The following is a 14,970-nucleotide window of genomic DNA, read 5'->3' on the forward strand; positions in this document are numbered from 1 at the left end:
GTTCTAGCACTCCGCTTCTTTGGCTGATAATGAGTGCCCCTTTTCTTATGGCTGCATCCCTACTGCCCTTATCTGATAGTCTGATACCCAGATAATCGTACTCCGTTACCCTCTCCAAAAGGACTGAATCCATCATTATATTTGCTTTTAACTTCTTGTTCGGGGTACTATATATCATAAGTTTTGTTTTCTTAGCATTGATATCCAGCCCGTAATCTCTGCAAAATACACAGAACGGATTAACCAGATTTTGGATTCCCATGGATGTTTTGCCCAGCAAGATAGTGTCATCCGCATAAAGCAGGCATGGCACTTTATTTCCGGCCAACTTAGGGGAATCATTGGTGCAGTTTGCTAGATAGTTCATGCAATTGTTTATATATAGGAGGAAAAGGATAGGGGCTAGGACACAGCCCTGTCTGACTCCTCTTTCGATGGCAACTGGGTCTGTTAAATCACCATCCTTACCACTCCTAATTTGTGCATAGGTGTTCTCGTGTAATCGGGCCATAAGTTTCAAGAGACCATTTGGGATGCCCATGTTGGCTAGTGTCAGCCATAGCTGGTTCCTGGGGACCAGATCAAATGCGGCTCTAAGGTCAATGAAGACCACAAACAGGTTACCCCCTCCTACTTCCACAGTCTTCCATTTGATTGTTAGGAATCTTAAGACTTGATCTATGGTACTAACTGCTGGCCTTTCTTGAATATAGGAACTATCTCCGCTGCCTTCCAGGAGCTCGGTACAGGCGCTCCTGCAGCTACTGCATTGGAGACCAAGTTCAGGTATGGGGCCCAAAAATCCGGACTTGTCTTGTACAGGTCATCTGGGATTTTATCAAGGCCTGGGGCCTTTCCCCATTTCAGTGAAGCAATCGCAGCTTTGGTTTCTGCCAGGGTGAATTTGATTGGAGAGGTCTCAAGGGTCATAATATGGTTCAATTCCCTGGTAGTAACATCTGTAGGCCCTGAATATATTCGGCCAAAGTGATCTGTCCACTCTACAGGGAGTATTGAGGCACCAGGCAAACGGTTAGGTTCTTCACTAGCATCGGCCACCAGTTTCCAGAATTTCGAGGTATCATTAGCTTTTGCAGACTCCAGAAGGGAAGCCCATCTAAGCTCATCCCATCTCCTGCAGGCTCTACTAAGTTCCTGTTTGTAATCTTTCCTTGCTTGCCTTATATGCTCTGTCTGGCCCCCTCTTAGAGCTCTCAATAGTTTGTGCTGTGCTTCCCTGCATGAGGCACTAAACCACCTTGCATTACACTTTTTTTTTTGCTTTACTAGCAATCTCTTTGGTGAAAAGGTATTTTAAAGAATTAAATAATTGTGTGTGGGCTGCTACAAGCCCTTCACCATCTTCTAAAAGCAGGGGCATACGCTCCATATGGTCAGCCAACTGGCTATGCAGGGATATCATAGTACCTGAGTCAGTGCTCACAAATTTCCATTTGATATTTTGTCTATTGTTTGTCAGTGCGAGCTGCTGTTCATAAATCTTGGGGCAAGGAGCTTCAAGTAGAGGTAATAGACTCCTAACCGATAAAATCAGTGGCTCATGGTCACTTTCCTCATGTTCTAAAATCTTCATGTCAGCCATATGACCCCACAACCGAATGTCAAGCAAAATATAATCTATCTGGCTCTTCTGTGCTCCACGCCTAAATGTAGGATGAAGGTCAGCATCCGAGCGGGAACGACCGTTACAGGCCCGAAGACCATGTGCCAGTGTAATGTCCACAAGTTGGTGTGTTAATCTGTTCATTCTCGGTCTTTTGCTTGACACCAATTGGGGGATACCCCAATAAGCGTCCTCTTCTTTATATAGTTCCTGGGCCAACGAGTGGGGCTCAAAGGTAACATTAAAATCCCCTGCGATAAGAATAAAGTGGGAGGAGGTTTTGCAGGAAAGAAAACTGTCCAAAATAGTCAAAGCGTCTGACTCATATTTACTACCCAGGCTCCTGTAATAGATGTTGATTATTAGGAGCGGTTTCTCCTTAAGGGTTGGTATTGTTAAACCCATCAGATCGGGACAGCCCATATCTACTATTTCAACCCGGCATTTAAGGGAGCAGCTAAGCCATATGAGCGGCCCGCCTGAGGGTCTCCCGGAGGTCGCCTTGCTTGCTGGGACCCAATAGCTTTTGAAACCAATTCTATATTTGGGCTCCAATGCCCACGTTTCTTGAAAAAGGCATATTTTGTGTTCATCTATAAATTTGCCCCATCCAGGGATACCCATTTTATTCTCCAGCCCTGCAATGTTCCAGCTAAGAACTGTGTCTAAACCGTCTAGTTTGTCTTGGGAAGCTTTGGCCGTAGAGTACCCTCTTGCAAATGAAGTGCCATGGGGAGAATTAATACCCCTTTCAATCGTAGCTAGACTAGCCTCAGTTAGATTTTCTGCTACATTGTCACCCAAGGTGTTACTCGCCCCATTTAGATCGGGCCTGGCATAGTGAGTTCAAATGCCCGGACAGGTGGAGTGGAGCGGTTACTGGGACCTATGAAATCCTGGGCTGGGTTGATCTCATAAGCCTTACTCTCCTTACTAACTCCACAAATACAGGTCTCCATGCTCTGATCACAGAGAGTTCTATCTGGGCTGGTGAGAGGATTAGTGTGGAGCCTCTGGTGTCTACAGTAAGGGTCTGATCAGCCTCAGGACTGCCTATTCCTATTCCTTGTGTTTCAATAGTTCCGGTTATAAGATAATTCTTATCCCAATTTCCAGTTCCTTGAGGCTTAGGTGGGCCATGCGCGGGGCTGATTTTTAGTCAATCAATTTCAAAAAGAGATGGTGAAAGGGAGCTATGTCCTGTCTGGGGGGCAGACTGCATCTGAGAACTAGTAGAACCTCTAAGTGGCATTGGCGCCCCCTTAATAGCTGATGAAACTATATGAGGGTAGAAAGCATGGAGTCTACACAAAGATACTTCTCCCCCTAGAGGGTTGGATTTGCACACGTTCAAAGAGAGCTGCTGAACAAGGGTGGGTGAATCAAAATTGATAACAATACAATCCCCCGTCCCGGGGTTCTTAAGTGGACCCACCCAACCCACCCTCCTCACCATTAATATTGAGGGTACCATATGGAATGCAAATCTGGCTTTGCTATGAAACCAATGTATAACCTTAATGATTCAGGAATATTTCTTTTAAGTTTAGGGACACTCGTGATAACAAGAACGTATGGACAGGATTCCGGCGGTAGATGTAAGGTTCTCAGGTTGGTTCCTTCGTCCCTATACATCCGATCTGTTGCTGAGTAGTTCTGATCAGGGGTATCTTTGTAGGATTTTGTTCCCATGTTATTGGAAGAAGCAGCTCCTCCATTCCCCCTCGGAAAGGGGGTGGCAGTCTTAGAACACTTGTCCTTTGAGGCGGTAGCCAGCCTAGCAGTTGAAGCCCTCCCTGGTTGATACAAAGGATCAGGGCAGTTCATTGAAGGGTTGTGATCCATACCTGATGGTAGGGGGAGGTTACTGGCGCTGTTGCCTAGTAGGCTCGAGGGGAGAATTTGGCGGGAAAACTGCAAGTCCGGTGAGAGGGGAGTGATTATCTGTTTGGACTTGATAGGACCTTCCAGTTTCTCCTCAATGGCTTGTAGGCGAGTTGCTATAGGGTGTAGCCTTTTGGAAAACTCGTCTTTTATGTGTTCAATTATACAATCAATTGCTGGACGATCATCGGTAGATGCTTGAGCTAATATATGGTCCTTGTTCCAAGTTGGTATGCCGTGATTGGGGGAGCTCCAAATGCGGGCCTGTTTGGTCCTTAGATTTACCTCACCTCATTTTCTTTTACCCTTTGTGTTGTGCTCTGGATTGGGTACAGACCTGTCTAAGAGTGGCTGTGTGGCATTGTCATGGGTCTCCACAATAGACTCTTGGGTAGTTAGAGGTGGGATAGCCGGGGCAGACTGTAAATCGGGTGGATGGAGGGGTTGTGTTGGAATTTGCAGTGGAGATGAGGATGGGCAATTAACTACCGTCAGTGGGGGGGCAGTTAGACGGCGCTCCACCATTTCAATTTCCTTTTCTAGTGCTCCAACCGCTTTTTGGAGAAATCCATCTAGGGTCTTGTTGTTACCGGCCTGTTCCAAGAGTGCCCCCCCTTCCGTCTGGCCATCTTGACTTTTGGACTCATTTTATCCAGCAGGTATTTTTTAGTCAGCCTTTTACTATAGGCACTTTGCTTCCCCTGTTCCCACCCTATTTCCACCCCACTGGGGCCTTGTTGAAAAAACTAAAACGTCAGAAAAGTACAAATGCTGCTCACCTATAGCGGTGTATTATCCTCACGGCTGCGGTGGGTTCAATCGCTGGTCACCAACCCCAGTACCAAGAAGAAAATAGTATGGCCCAGCCCTTGGCCCGGGCTTGGCCCGGGCACGTCCCGCGAAGCGGGCGCGCGAAAGTTTTTGAAGGGGCCTTGTCCCGCCCCTGCTGCCGTCACAAAGTGCGTTCCGCCAGGAAGCGGGCGCTCAAAAGTTTTTGAAGGGGCCTTGCCCCGCCCCTGCCGCCGTCACAAAGCCCGCCCCTGCCGCCGTCACAGAGCGCGTCCCCAATACTTATTGCAGCTGGCACGTTCCAGCCTTTCCCTCAATTCAGTGAATGTCCACCTGGCTATTATTTCATGATTTAGTAGATCCATAAAGCAGACACTCTGGTATAATAAACTAATTAGGTCATTCTTGAGAGGGCTTTCTAGAGCTTCTCTTCTGATTAGAAAACATCTGTTTACTTGACAATTCAATATAGTTACATCACAACTAATGGAAAGCCTCTGTGAACCTTTGCACCAGGCGGAACTATAATATCTTTCATAGAAAATAGCCCTTCAGTTGGCTCTCACGTCATCCAGAAGAATCAGTGAAATTCAAGCTTTTTACAGTAAAAGAGCCTTACTGTAGTTCTAGGGTGACAAGGTCCTTTTTGAGAACCTATCTGCATTTCATTCCTTTGGACTTTCCCCACAACAATCTGATAATTCCTGAAACCTTCTTCAAAATCCCAACAAATGCAGCACTGTTTCAGCTTCCTGGCCGCCAAACTTTGGAACTCTCCTACTGTTGATCTTAGGAAGGAAAATTCCGAACTGGCCTATTGCAAGAAGCTGAAAATGTGGTTCTTTAAACAATCCTTTTAGGCCTTAGTTAGAAACTGGGATCACAGAGTTACTGAAATCCTAGCGCGGGGACACTCCGTGTGGAGTAACCAAGCGCATTACAAATTTGCTTACTTAACAATAACAACACTTCATACCTTAGATGTCAGAAGAGGCCTAAGATTATATATCAAAAAGAGTAGAACATTTTGAAAATCTGATCAACTTTTTATAGCATTTGCACCTCAGAGAAAGGGCCATGCACTGTCATTAAACATTGGATATCAGCAGCTATTGTCTCCTATCATGAAAAGGCTTGACGTCCTTAGAGGGAAAAAGTTTGAGCATACTCCACAGGGGTGCTGCCACAACTACTGCCCTGTTTGCAGTGATATCCCTACCCGGTATTTGCACGGCTGCTACATGGAGAAACAGGTGCACGTTTACTCAACATTACTGCCTGGATGCCACAACAAAAGATGATGCAGCAGTGGGGTCAGGCAGTTCATTGCCATTTGTTTCAGTGTGGTGAGGTCTCTTTTTTTATAGAATTGAGAATCTTTACCCACAATGTCTGCTTCCCACCTCCCCTTATAGACATCCTATCAAGCTTATTACTGCTTGCTATTTGGATTCAAACATGTGAATCTAGGAAAGATTCCATACTGAAGAAAAAACAAGTTACTTACTTGTACACTGTTGTTCTCCAGTACTGATACCAGTCATAGGTTCACATTGGGACCTCCCTTCTCCCTGATAAGAGCTCATCGCATTTGATAACTCATCTTTATTACCTTTACTTTAGTGCTCATAAACCTTGATGTATGGTGGACCTGAAGGGGTGGAGTGCTTCTGGAACAGGTTTCCTGATTTGCTGAACTCAGTTTGCATTAAAATGATGCAATGCCACCTTTTTATGCTTTGTTGTGCAGTGCCTTACTCCATTCTTCTTGTTATAATTAACATGGGATTCCCACCTCAGTGATGGGTAAGATTCAAGCATGTGAATCTATCAAAGATATCAATACTGGAGAAACCACAGTGCATATCTTGTGGTTTTACTGGTGATTAATGTAAACACTTCAAACTCACACACAAGGCATATACACAAGATGTGAGTAATTAGTTTTCCTACAAGTAAACATGATAAGTCATCATCCGTAACAAAGCACATTTGAACAGCCATCAATCAAAATAAAAGTGCCCTCAACTAAGCACACAGATGTAGCGATGATTTCTTAAAAGAAAAAGCATAAATGCTACTTCTGAACCTGTGTAAGGGTGAACATGTAGTCCCTGAATTACCTAGTTTCTTGTTCTTTTAAACAGATATTGCTGGATTGGTGTTTCAATTAGATGTAATTTATGATTGAATTTGTTGATTGGATTACGCTTATAAAGACAGAGACTAGTGCCTCCATGGAGATACTCTTCCATTTATAAATTCAGAGAGCCTAAGAATGATGGAGTTTTATAACTACAATTAAACAACTTTTACTATGGAGATCATGGATGATAAACCACAAAAAAGTCTTCAACGTTTATTACTATCAACAAAGAGGCAGATTAACATCCCATAGATCAAGACACAGTGTAGGAACAGTGTGGTCTATCAGGATAAAGAGGATCTCAGAAGAGGATGGGTTTAACTTGAGAATGTTTGTGAGCATTTACAAATGAACAGTTGCTTAAGTTGAGATGATATCTGGTCGATTAGTCTTGGTGCTTGCTAAAAATTAAGATGTGTATAATCAGGTTGAATTAAATAATCATGCTGTATAAGTGAAGAAGTGCCACCAGTGAACATAGATAATCGATAAAGAAGACAGAGGAGAGTACGGACTGCTGTACGACATAACATAATTTAGATTAGTGCTGAGTCTCTTATTTCAACCTCAATAAAATGTTAGACAATGAGTGTATGGATGCTAGTCAAGCAAAATCAGTGCTCCACCAACATCCTGAATTGAAATGAATTGAATTAGTCATTTGTATAGGGCAGCTGTCACTCCCACAGGAACATCCTGGCGGAGCGTGTTTGTTTTCTTGTTTTAAGGAGGGGAGAAATGTAGTGATGTTGCTAGGAGTTGCACGGAACACGGTGACATCATGGGTTTATGATGATATGGTGTTCCATACCTCCCTAGAGAGAGTTCCTCTCTGGGCCCCTTTCCGTGAATATTGTCATCTTTGTGTCTCCAATAAACTGCTGATTCAAGAATCCTAGAGTGAGGATCTTACTACAATTGTTCCAATTCAGCGTTTACTCTAGACATTGCTGCTTAGGGAGTGACAGAACTGATAATTTATCAAATAGATTAAACACAGATGACACTTCACCAATAGCCTTAAAAGATTTCTGGGAGACAGCTAAAGAAAAATTAAGTGTTTTAATAATATTTTTCTTTGCAATTTTGAAGAGCCAATCAACGGCTCAAAGTGGAAGAAGAAATAGCATAGCCGGGGTTGAGGCGTATGCCAAGTGCTTGCCCTCTTCTTGCTGACGAAGACACGTTTCTTATACTTTGAGTTTTGGGGGCTAACAATTGCATGTCATAGATGTTTCCTTTAGGGGAGCAATGATGTTAAACGTTTCTGTTGCCTCCCAGGAGAAATTGTAGAGACATCCTCAGTGGAACAATATTAGTGAAAAAGCAAAGGTAAATTTGAAAAAATCCTAGGTAATGTGGAATCAAACATGGACACTCAAATTCCCATTCTGTGTAGCATAATTTGAAATGGGATATGACATTAAGTAGAAAACATATCTTGTCTAGATTTTTTATTTATAATTATTTTAAATAGATTCAACCTATTTTCTAGCAGAGGACTTTCGTAGCCTTTAGTTATGAACTAAAGGCTCAGATTAGGTACATGAATTGTAATTTTTGTCATAATATCACTTGATTTGCTTTTTATATTCCAACAAATTCTTGTATGACTAAGCGTTGGACTTCATAATATCTAATTTACAAAGAACATTTCTGATATCTAATGTACTTTTGATAGATTACATTTTTGCATTTTTTAATGTAGGGTAATAGAGATGGCATATGCCTATCAGTGTTGTGCATTTGGAGTTTGTGAAAGCACTTTAAAAGTTCCCAGTCAATGGAGCAAGGATGATAACAGCACCAAGGACACTTTGAACTCAGGGAATATTGGAATGGTGCATATTCAAGGTACGTCATTAATACACAATGTACGTAGACTACATGGCTTTCTTTCAGAACCTTATTAATAATATTGAAATTATCATCTTCTGCAAAATTGCTGTTGCAGTGTTGTCTTGAATGGTACATCAAAAATGAACATGAAAGTTTCAAGTATTGCATAATTCTGCACAGAGGGTATGCATTGTATTCCCATGCCAGAACAGACTGATTTTAATCCATCACCATTGTGCGCAACGTTATAGTGATCAGCTATATAAGTCTTTAATTTACAACCATATTCAAAATCTTTGTATGGCTAGTAAATTTCTGCAAGACCTCTTACAAACCAGGAAAGCATGGAATTATATGATTATGGAATGGGGGTGTAATACTGTAATCTTGTGGAACAATAGAGGGATCTGTAGGTGAAGAAAACAATTAGTATGTGTGTTTATACAGAGTTTACACAGGAAAAAGATTTGGTAAGGCCAAAAAAGATCAACTGATAGTTCTTTGCTCCTTGTTGTTATATTTAGTATGTTTCGCTGTAGACAATATAAATGTAAAATACTCTGCTTTTATGATGTCTGTTGTTATTTTATTTTTTGTTGCTTTGTCGACAATTGTAACTATGATTGTACATAATTTCAATGTGTTAAGTTCGGTGATATGAAAAAGTAAATAAATAATTAAAAAAAATAAAGTATGGGATATGTCATCGCAACTGCCACCTTATTCACTACTGTGCACCAATATTTGTGAGTGGATAGCCAGGGGCATATCTTCAGGGGGTGTTTGGGATGTTATACCCCCAAATAAATGTATTTTTTAGTCAATAGTTGGGTACAGGTGCTTTCAATTGGGTGTCTGTAAGATTTCATAAGGAATTTTTACATAAACAAAGACAAAAACATGCACACTCTCTCCCTCTCAGCTTTGAAAGACTTCAGAAATGATTTTATAAACTATTGTGTTTCTTTCACTTAGTACCCCTACCAATCTACATTTGCTCCCTTTCCACTGCTCCTTTAGCCCCTCACATGTGCCCTGCTTGTTATATAATGTATTTTAACATAATATGCCACATAGCTGCCATGTTTTCAGATTGCTCATATGTTATATTTCAATGGTTTCAATGTACTTATGAGTGACATTCAACTGCCAAAGGTGTGACTTAGAGTGACACCTTCTCACCATTAAATCCACACAATGAAGTGTATTGAAAGAGCTAAATATTACAAATGATTACATTTTGAACAATTATTAGCTCTAAAGATATTGTGAAACCAATGGAAAACTCCTGAATTGAAAGCTCACTAACCTACAACCTATTTCTAGGATAACCATACTATAAAACAATTGTGGCAATGCCTTTCAATGTAATGAAGACACACTATGAGGGAGTTTGTAGGGGATCTGTGAGGCACTTGCTTAGCCTGACAAGACATCAATAGTAAAGCATCACTGTGCAGCAGGCACCAAGTACGTTTTAGAGGCCAGTGCATCTTTAATATGCAGAGATTAAGAAAATAATGCCTCAGGGTATCAGTACAATAAACCTAAATAACGGAATGGTGGTGTAGTAGGTTCATGCATGCTGTAAAGCTATACACGGTCGAGTCCTGAGCTGTCATTGAGCTCACCTGTGTCTACCAGACTGGCTGGAAAGAAAACATCCCCAACACCTGGGCAGGACTGGAGCAAAAAATAAACCTTGTCACCAGATTAAAAGTGGACTCTCACTTAGTATTTCAGACAAAAAAATTGGCCCACGTTTGCAAATCAGGGCAGTCTTGTCAAGAAACTCTATATTGTTTTGCAATGTATAGAATACTGCATGCATTTAAGCATGCTGCCAGTAATCTTTGTTATAATATCAGGGAAATCAACGGTAAAACCCGGTGCACTGAGCCCACAAACAGCAAACAAAAATCAGCCAACACATTGACTTGTCATATGATCTGTCCTTCAGGGACTGCACTGGCATCTGTCGTTTCAAGGAAAAAGGAAGTTGCTGCCTGCAAACTCTGCTGTATAGGTGATTTGCAAGATAGAGACTCCTTCATTCAAGTTCATATGAGGTGGGGAATCAATAGTAAACCCTGGTGCTGCGCACCAGACCTAACAGGGCCTCAAACAGCCAAAGAAAGTCAGTGCACACACAGACCCGTGACAGTGACATCCATACTTTGGGAAGGAAATGCACTCGCCGCAGGCACTGCAAGGAAAATAAAAGCTTCCTCCTACCATCTCCACTAACCTTCTTCATAAGTGTATTGCATGGTAAAAACACCTTGCATTTAAGCTCCAAGCAAGGTATGTTAATGTTGAGGAAACCAAAAGTAAAACCCAACGCTGTATGTACAAGTTTTATTTATGAATATGTCCAAATGCAGATAATGTGGCATAGTTTTTCTAAATGTTATTATTGAATCTTTTGATGTAGTAGAACTGTGTGGTTGATATTGGAGTGTGTTTAGTTCCACCTTTGTTCCTTACTTTGAGCTGGCAGGGAAAGAAGCCACACTCGACTGATTGGCCTTTACTTGAACTCCTATATGGTTTTAGCTGTTCTTCACAACATAATTATGGTGCCTAGTTCGACTGTCAGCTCACAAGGAGGTCGTAGCATGAACTTTGTGGCAAGGCTGCTGGCATACAGGGAGAAGAGGCAGCTGCAAACCTGTTTGCTGGTTAAGTAGTGTTGGAGTATGACTTGTATAATCAATGTTAACATGAAAAGCTTGCAATGTAATGTCTAATGAAACCGCATAAACGTAATACTAATGGACGCGTTTGAAATGTGCCCACGGGGTGTGGCCACAAATGTATATGATGACTAATGAAACTGACTAATAATAAATTAATGATGTACTCATGTATGATTTTGTATTAGCACTAGGAGTTATGTATTAAGGGTTTTTTTAAATTACTCACTAGGCCTTAGTTAGCAAGGGTCTGGGCCTAGCTGCCTGGTCTCCTATTAACTGTGTTTTCTAACGTACATTGTGCTGCTTTCCTGAAGGACACGCCGCTGTACTTTTCCACAAGCTAGAGATATGAGTGTAACGGTAGTAAATTCTTTCTCATGGGACCCGACTTGCTCAAGGAGACATTCTTACCGAATGCAACTGTGTAATTCGCAACAGGTGCAAGGTCGCCTAAACTAGGAGAAGACAATGGAACCACTGAATGGAGCGACAAGTGTAACTTTTCTTATCTGATATTCTACCCGGTGAAGACGTCAATCACAGGAGACAATAAACTGCATGAGAACTGTCTTAGGTGAAAATTCTAGTAAGGTGTGTGACGGATTATTGGACAGAGATAATGATGCACCAAATATTGCCCAATAGGAAATTAGAGACTTTTTCGACAACTTTAATATAACGGCGTGACACAAGGAGAAATCAGCCATTACTGGACATTCCACTGACCCATTACTTTCCCATCCCTTGCCTTTCTGAGAGACTTTGGGGATCATAATGACCCCCGCCGGCAGCGGAAGCCGCCCGCCTGGCGGGAACCGCCAGAAGACCGTACCGCGGTCAAAAGACCGCGGCGGTCATTCTGACTTTCCCGCTGGGCTGGCGGGCGACCGCCAAAAGGCCGCCCGCCTGCCCAGCGGGAAAGCACCAGCAACGAAGAAGCCGGCTCCGAATGGAGCCGGCGGAGTTGCTGGTGTGCGACGGGTGCACTTGCACCCGTCGCGATTTTCAGTGTCTGCATGCAGACACTGAAAATCAATGTGGGGCCCTGTTAGGGGGCCCCTGCAGTGCCCATGCCGTTGGCATGGGCACTGCAGGGGCCCCCAGGGGCCCCACGACACCCGTTCCCGCCAGCCTGGTTCTGGCGGTGAAAACCGCCAGAACCAGGCTGGCGGGAAGGGGGTCGGAATCCCCATGGCGGCGCTGCTTGCAGCGCCGCCGTGGAGGATTCACAAGGGCAGGGGAAAACTGGCGGGAAACCGCCGGTTTCCCTTTTCTGACCGCGGCTTTACTGCCGCGGTCAGAATTGCCCTTGATGCACCGCCAGCCTGTTGGCGGTGTATCCTCCAACCCCGGCCCTGGCGGTCCATGACCGCCAGGGTCGGAATTACCCCCTTTGTCTTTTACTCAAAACCATCCTCGCCTTACCCCTTTGCCTGATATGCACTTCTCCTCCTTATGAGGGAAGAGATTTTTGCTATACCTTGCTGAGACTTACCTGTTCTATCCTGGCTGATGGCGAATTGACTGATGTCCTGAGGACGAAGACTGATCCTGCATGCTGCCCCATTTGGATGGGTAACTATCTGCTGATGAATTGTAATTGTCTGTTTGCCTTTCCTTTCTAGGTACTAACTGTTTTTTGATAGAGGCCATAGTTAGATGTTTTCCAAATTCATGTCGCTAAATTGTCTTGCATGAAGCCCAATATGCTGATGCTAATTAGAGGTTAGTTAAAGAGCTCACTAATATCGGGTGCAAATAGACAAATGACTGAATACTTGCTTTGTTGAATAATGTCCTAATGATACCCTGCTAAAGTTGATTCATGTTGACGTCGTATTTTGTTCTAATGTTCATGATATATGCTCTGATTAATTCTTATTCGAGTTGCCATATCGTAGTTTTGTTGATGTGCTTCCTGATATTGAGACTAATAAATATTCTAGTAGATTGTAACACATAGGGAATAAATATCCTAAAACATATTAGATTTGTGTGGTTATTCATGGCTGAAAGGTCATAGTGTGTTCGGTTCTTATTAAAAATTATTGATTATTTGATTTGATTAGTTATTGTGAATATTGATTAGTTTATTGATCTATTGATTGAAATGCTAAACAGATATCTCGTTCTGGGAAGTCCCCAACCGTGGTCAAAAGATTCATTGGCCTAAAACGAGTCCCCTTTTAAGTAAGTTGCCAAGGTTTGGACGCGTTATCAGTTCTGGTAGCAGAGGATGGTTTCTGCCCTTTGGGGCCCTAGGACGAGGGACCACTGTTTGAATATTGTTTTTTGAGATGATACAAATTGGAGAGATGATGTGCCCCTAAGTCCCAAATGACTTTCTCGGAATCTCAGAGCTTGCCGAAGTGAGTAGGGTATGTTCTCTGCGTTCTAGTGATCGTGTGAGTGACGTAGGGTTTGCGCTTGCACAGCTTATGCATACCGCAGGTGAATTGTGAGGTTTGTGAGAATTTTAGGCCAGGTGATGTTTTAGTAGGAGTGTGCGTACTCCGCAGTATGAGAGTAGGGAAGTCGGCGAGTGTGGCGCTTTGTGCTGAAAAAAAATTGTCCACGTGGTTGTTGGTGATTTACGGACCCTGCGTGGTCTAAGACTCCAGAGTATATTGATGGTTTATGTTGTAATTTGCGCGGTTTAATAGGTCAATCGGGCGTGGTTGACGAGTCGAGTTTGAGTCAAAGTGAGTGAATGAAAACTTCGATGGAGATTTGGTGAGTTCTAAAGTGCACTAAAACGAACCATTGACAAGTCGAAAGTAAGATTTGCGGGTCAAATTTTGCTTGCGAGTGCGGGATCTGAGAAGGAGAGAGTAGTGGCCAAGGCTAAAAGCAAAATCTCTGTAAAGTTCTGAAGCGATTGTGTTATCCTTCCTGTAGTAAACCGGCAAATTTGAGTTTTTGTTAGTGCTTGCAATATATTGCATTAGTTTTGTGCGAATCGAGAGTGAGGAAGACAAGCCGCAAGATTTTGTCAGCCGCAATGTGTGTGAGTGTGACGTCATTAGATCTGCGCTGGGATAGGTCAGTCAGTGAGAAGGGTCGCGCACGGATTGGCAGCCGTCCGTGAGAGGCAATTGGTTGAGAAGGTAGGCGAAGAGAGTTCTGGGAATTAAACTCCCTTCCTGATTTAATTATAAACAAAATAAAAGATGCAAAAATGAAGTTTTTCAAGTCTCTAAGGAGCTCTTTGAGGGGAGATGTGTACATTACCGCGAGTGTGGGGGAGCCTACACCGCCAGAAGATACTCCGACTTATGCCGTAATGGAGGAGAGGGGAGCCGCGCCATGTCTTTGGCTAAAGCAATGGTGCAAATTAACAGAGAAAGATGGGTGTTTGGCGTTTCCGTAACACAGATCATTCAATATAATGATTTTGGAGAATTTGTGGAAGGCGTTAAATGAGCAAAAGCCATCTCTGAGGCCAGCACAGTTTGAGGCATTAGCAATTTGGGAACTGATGGCCATACGGCAACAGCAACAAAAGTTTGAGAGGAGAATGAGGAAAGCAGAAAAGATGCTAGCGGATGCTAGGTGGGATAGTGAGCACAGGATGTGGAGAAGGGAGATAATAGATGGAGTTAGGATGTTTCCGGCAATAACTCAAGAAGCTGGAACGCAAGGAAGAAAGGCCACTTGTAAAACAGATAAGGGGTCTAGCAAAGAAAAGGAGACTAAAAAGCCCTGGGCAGAGGCAGATGACTCAGATGATGATGAGTTCCTTAATCAGTTGCTACATGATCGACCACCACCATATTCCTTAGATGATAATAGACCAAGTACTAGTGCAGGTCCTGCAAATTCGACACAGAACCAGGGGACAACAAACACGGCACAGGTTAATGCAGTCGCAACACCAGTTCCGGTACAGAATAGTGTCAGTGTGTCCACTGCTCCAGAGATGCAACCTCAGTTACAGCCACCACCAGTTCAGAGGCTCTACCCTGATGTCCCAACATTAGAGACAACTA

The 14,970-nt window shown here is 43.0% G+C and overlaps 1 protein-coding gene across 3 annotated transcripts in view; it reads left to right on the plus strand.

The window, feature by feature from the left end:
• Window positions 1–14,970, plus strand: part of LGR5 (leucine rich repeat containing G protein-coupled receptor 5) — a 1,160,674-nt gene that overhangs the window by 972,376 nt on the left and 173,328 nt on the right. For all 3 annotated transcript variants that reach the window (XM_069228343.1, XM_069228341.1, XM_069228342.1), the window contains one exon: window positions 8,152–8,297. In XM_069228343.1, the coding sequence (XP_069084444.1) occupies window positions 8,152–8,297 (146 nt within the window). The remainder of the gene's footprint in view (window positions 1–8,151; window positions 8,298–14,970) is intronic.

Source organism: Pleurodeles waltl, chromosome 4_1, assembly GCF_031143425.1.
Source record: "Pleurodeles waltl isolate 20211129_DDA chromosome 4_1, aPleWal1.hap1.20221129, whole genome shotgun sequence".
In the NCBI taxonomy this organism is placed as follows: Eukaryota; Metazoa; Chordata; class Amphibia; order Caudata; family Salamandridae; genus Pleurodeles; species Pleurodeles waltl.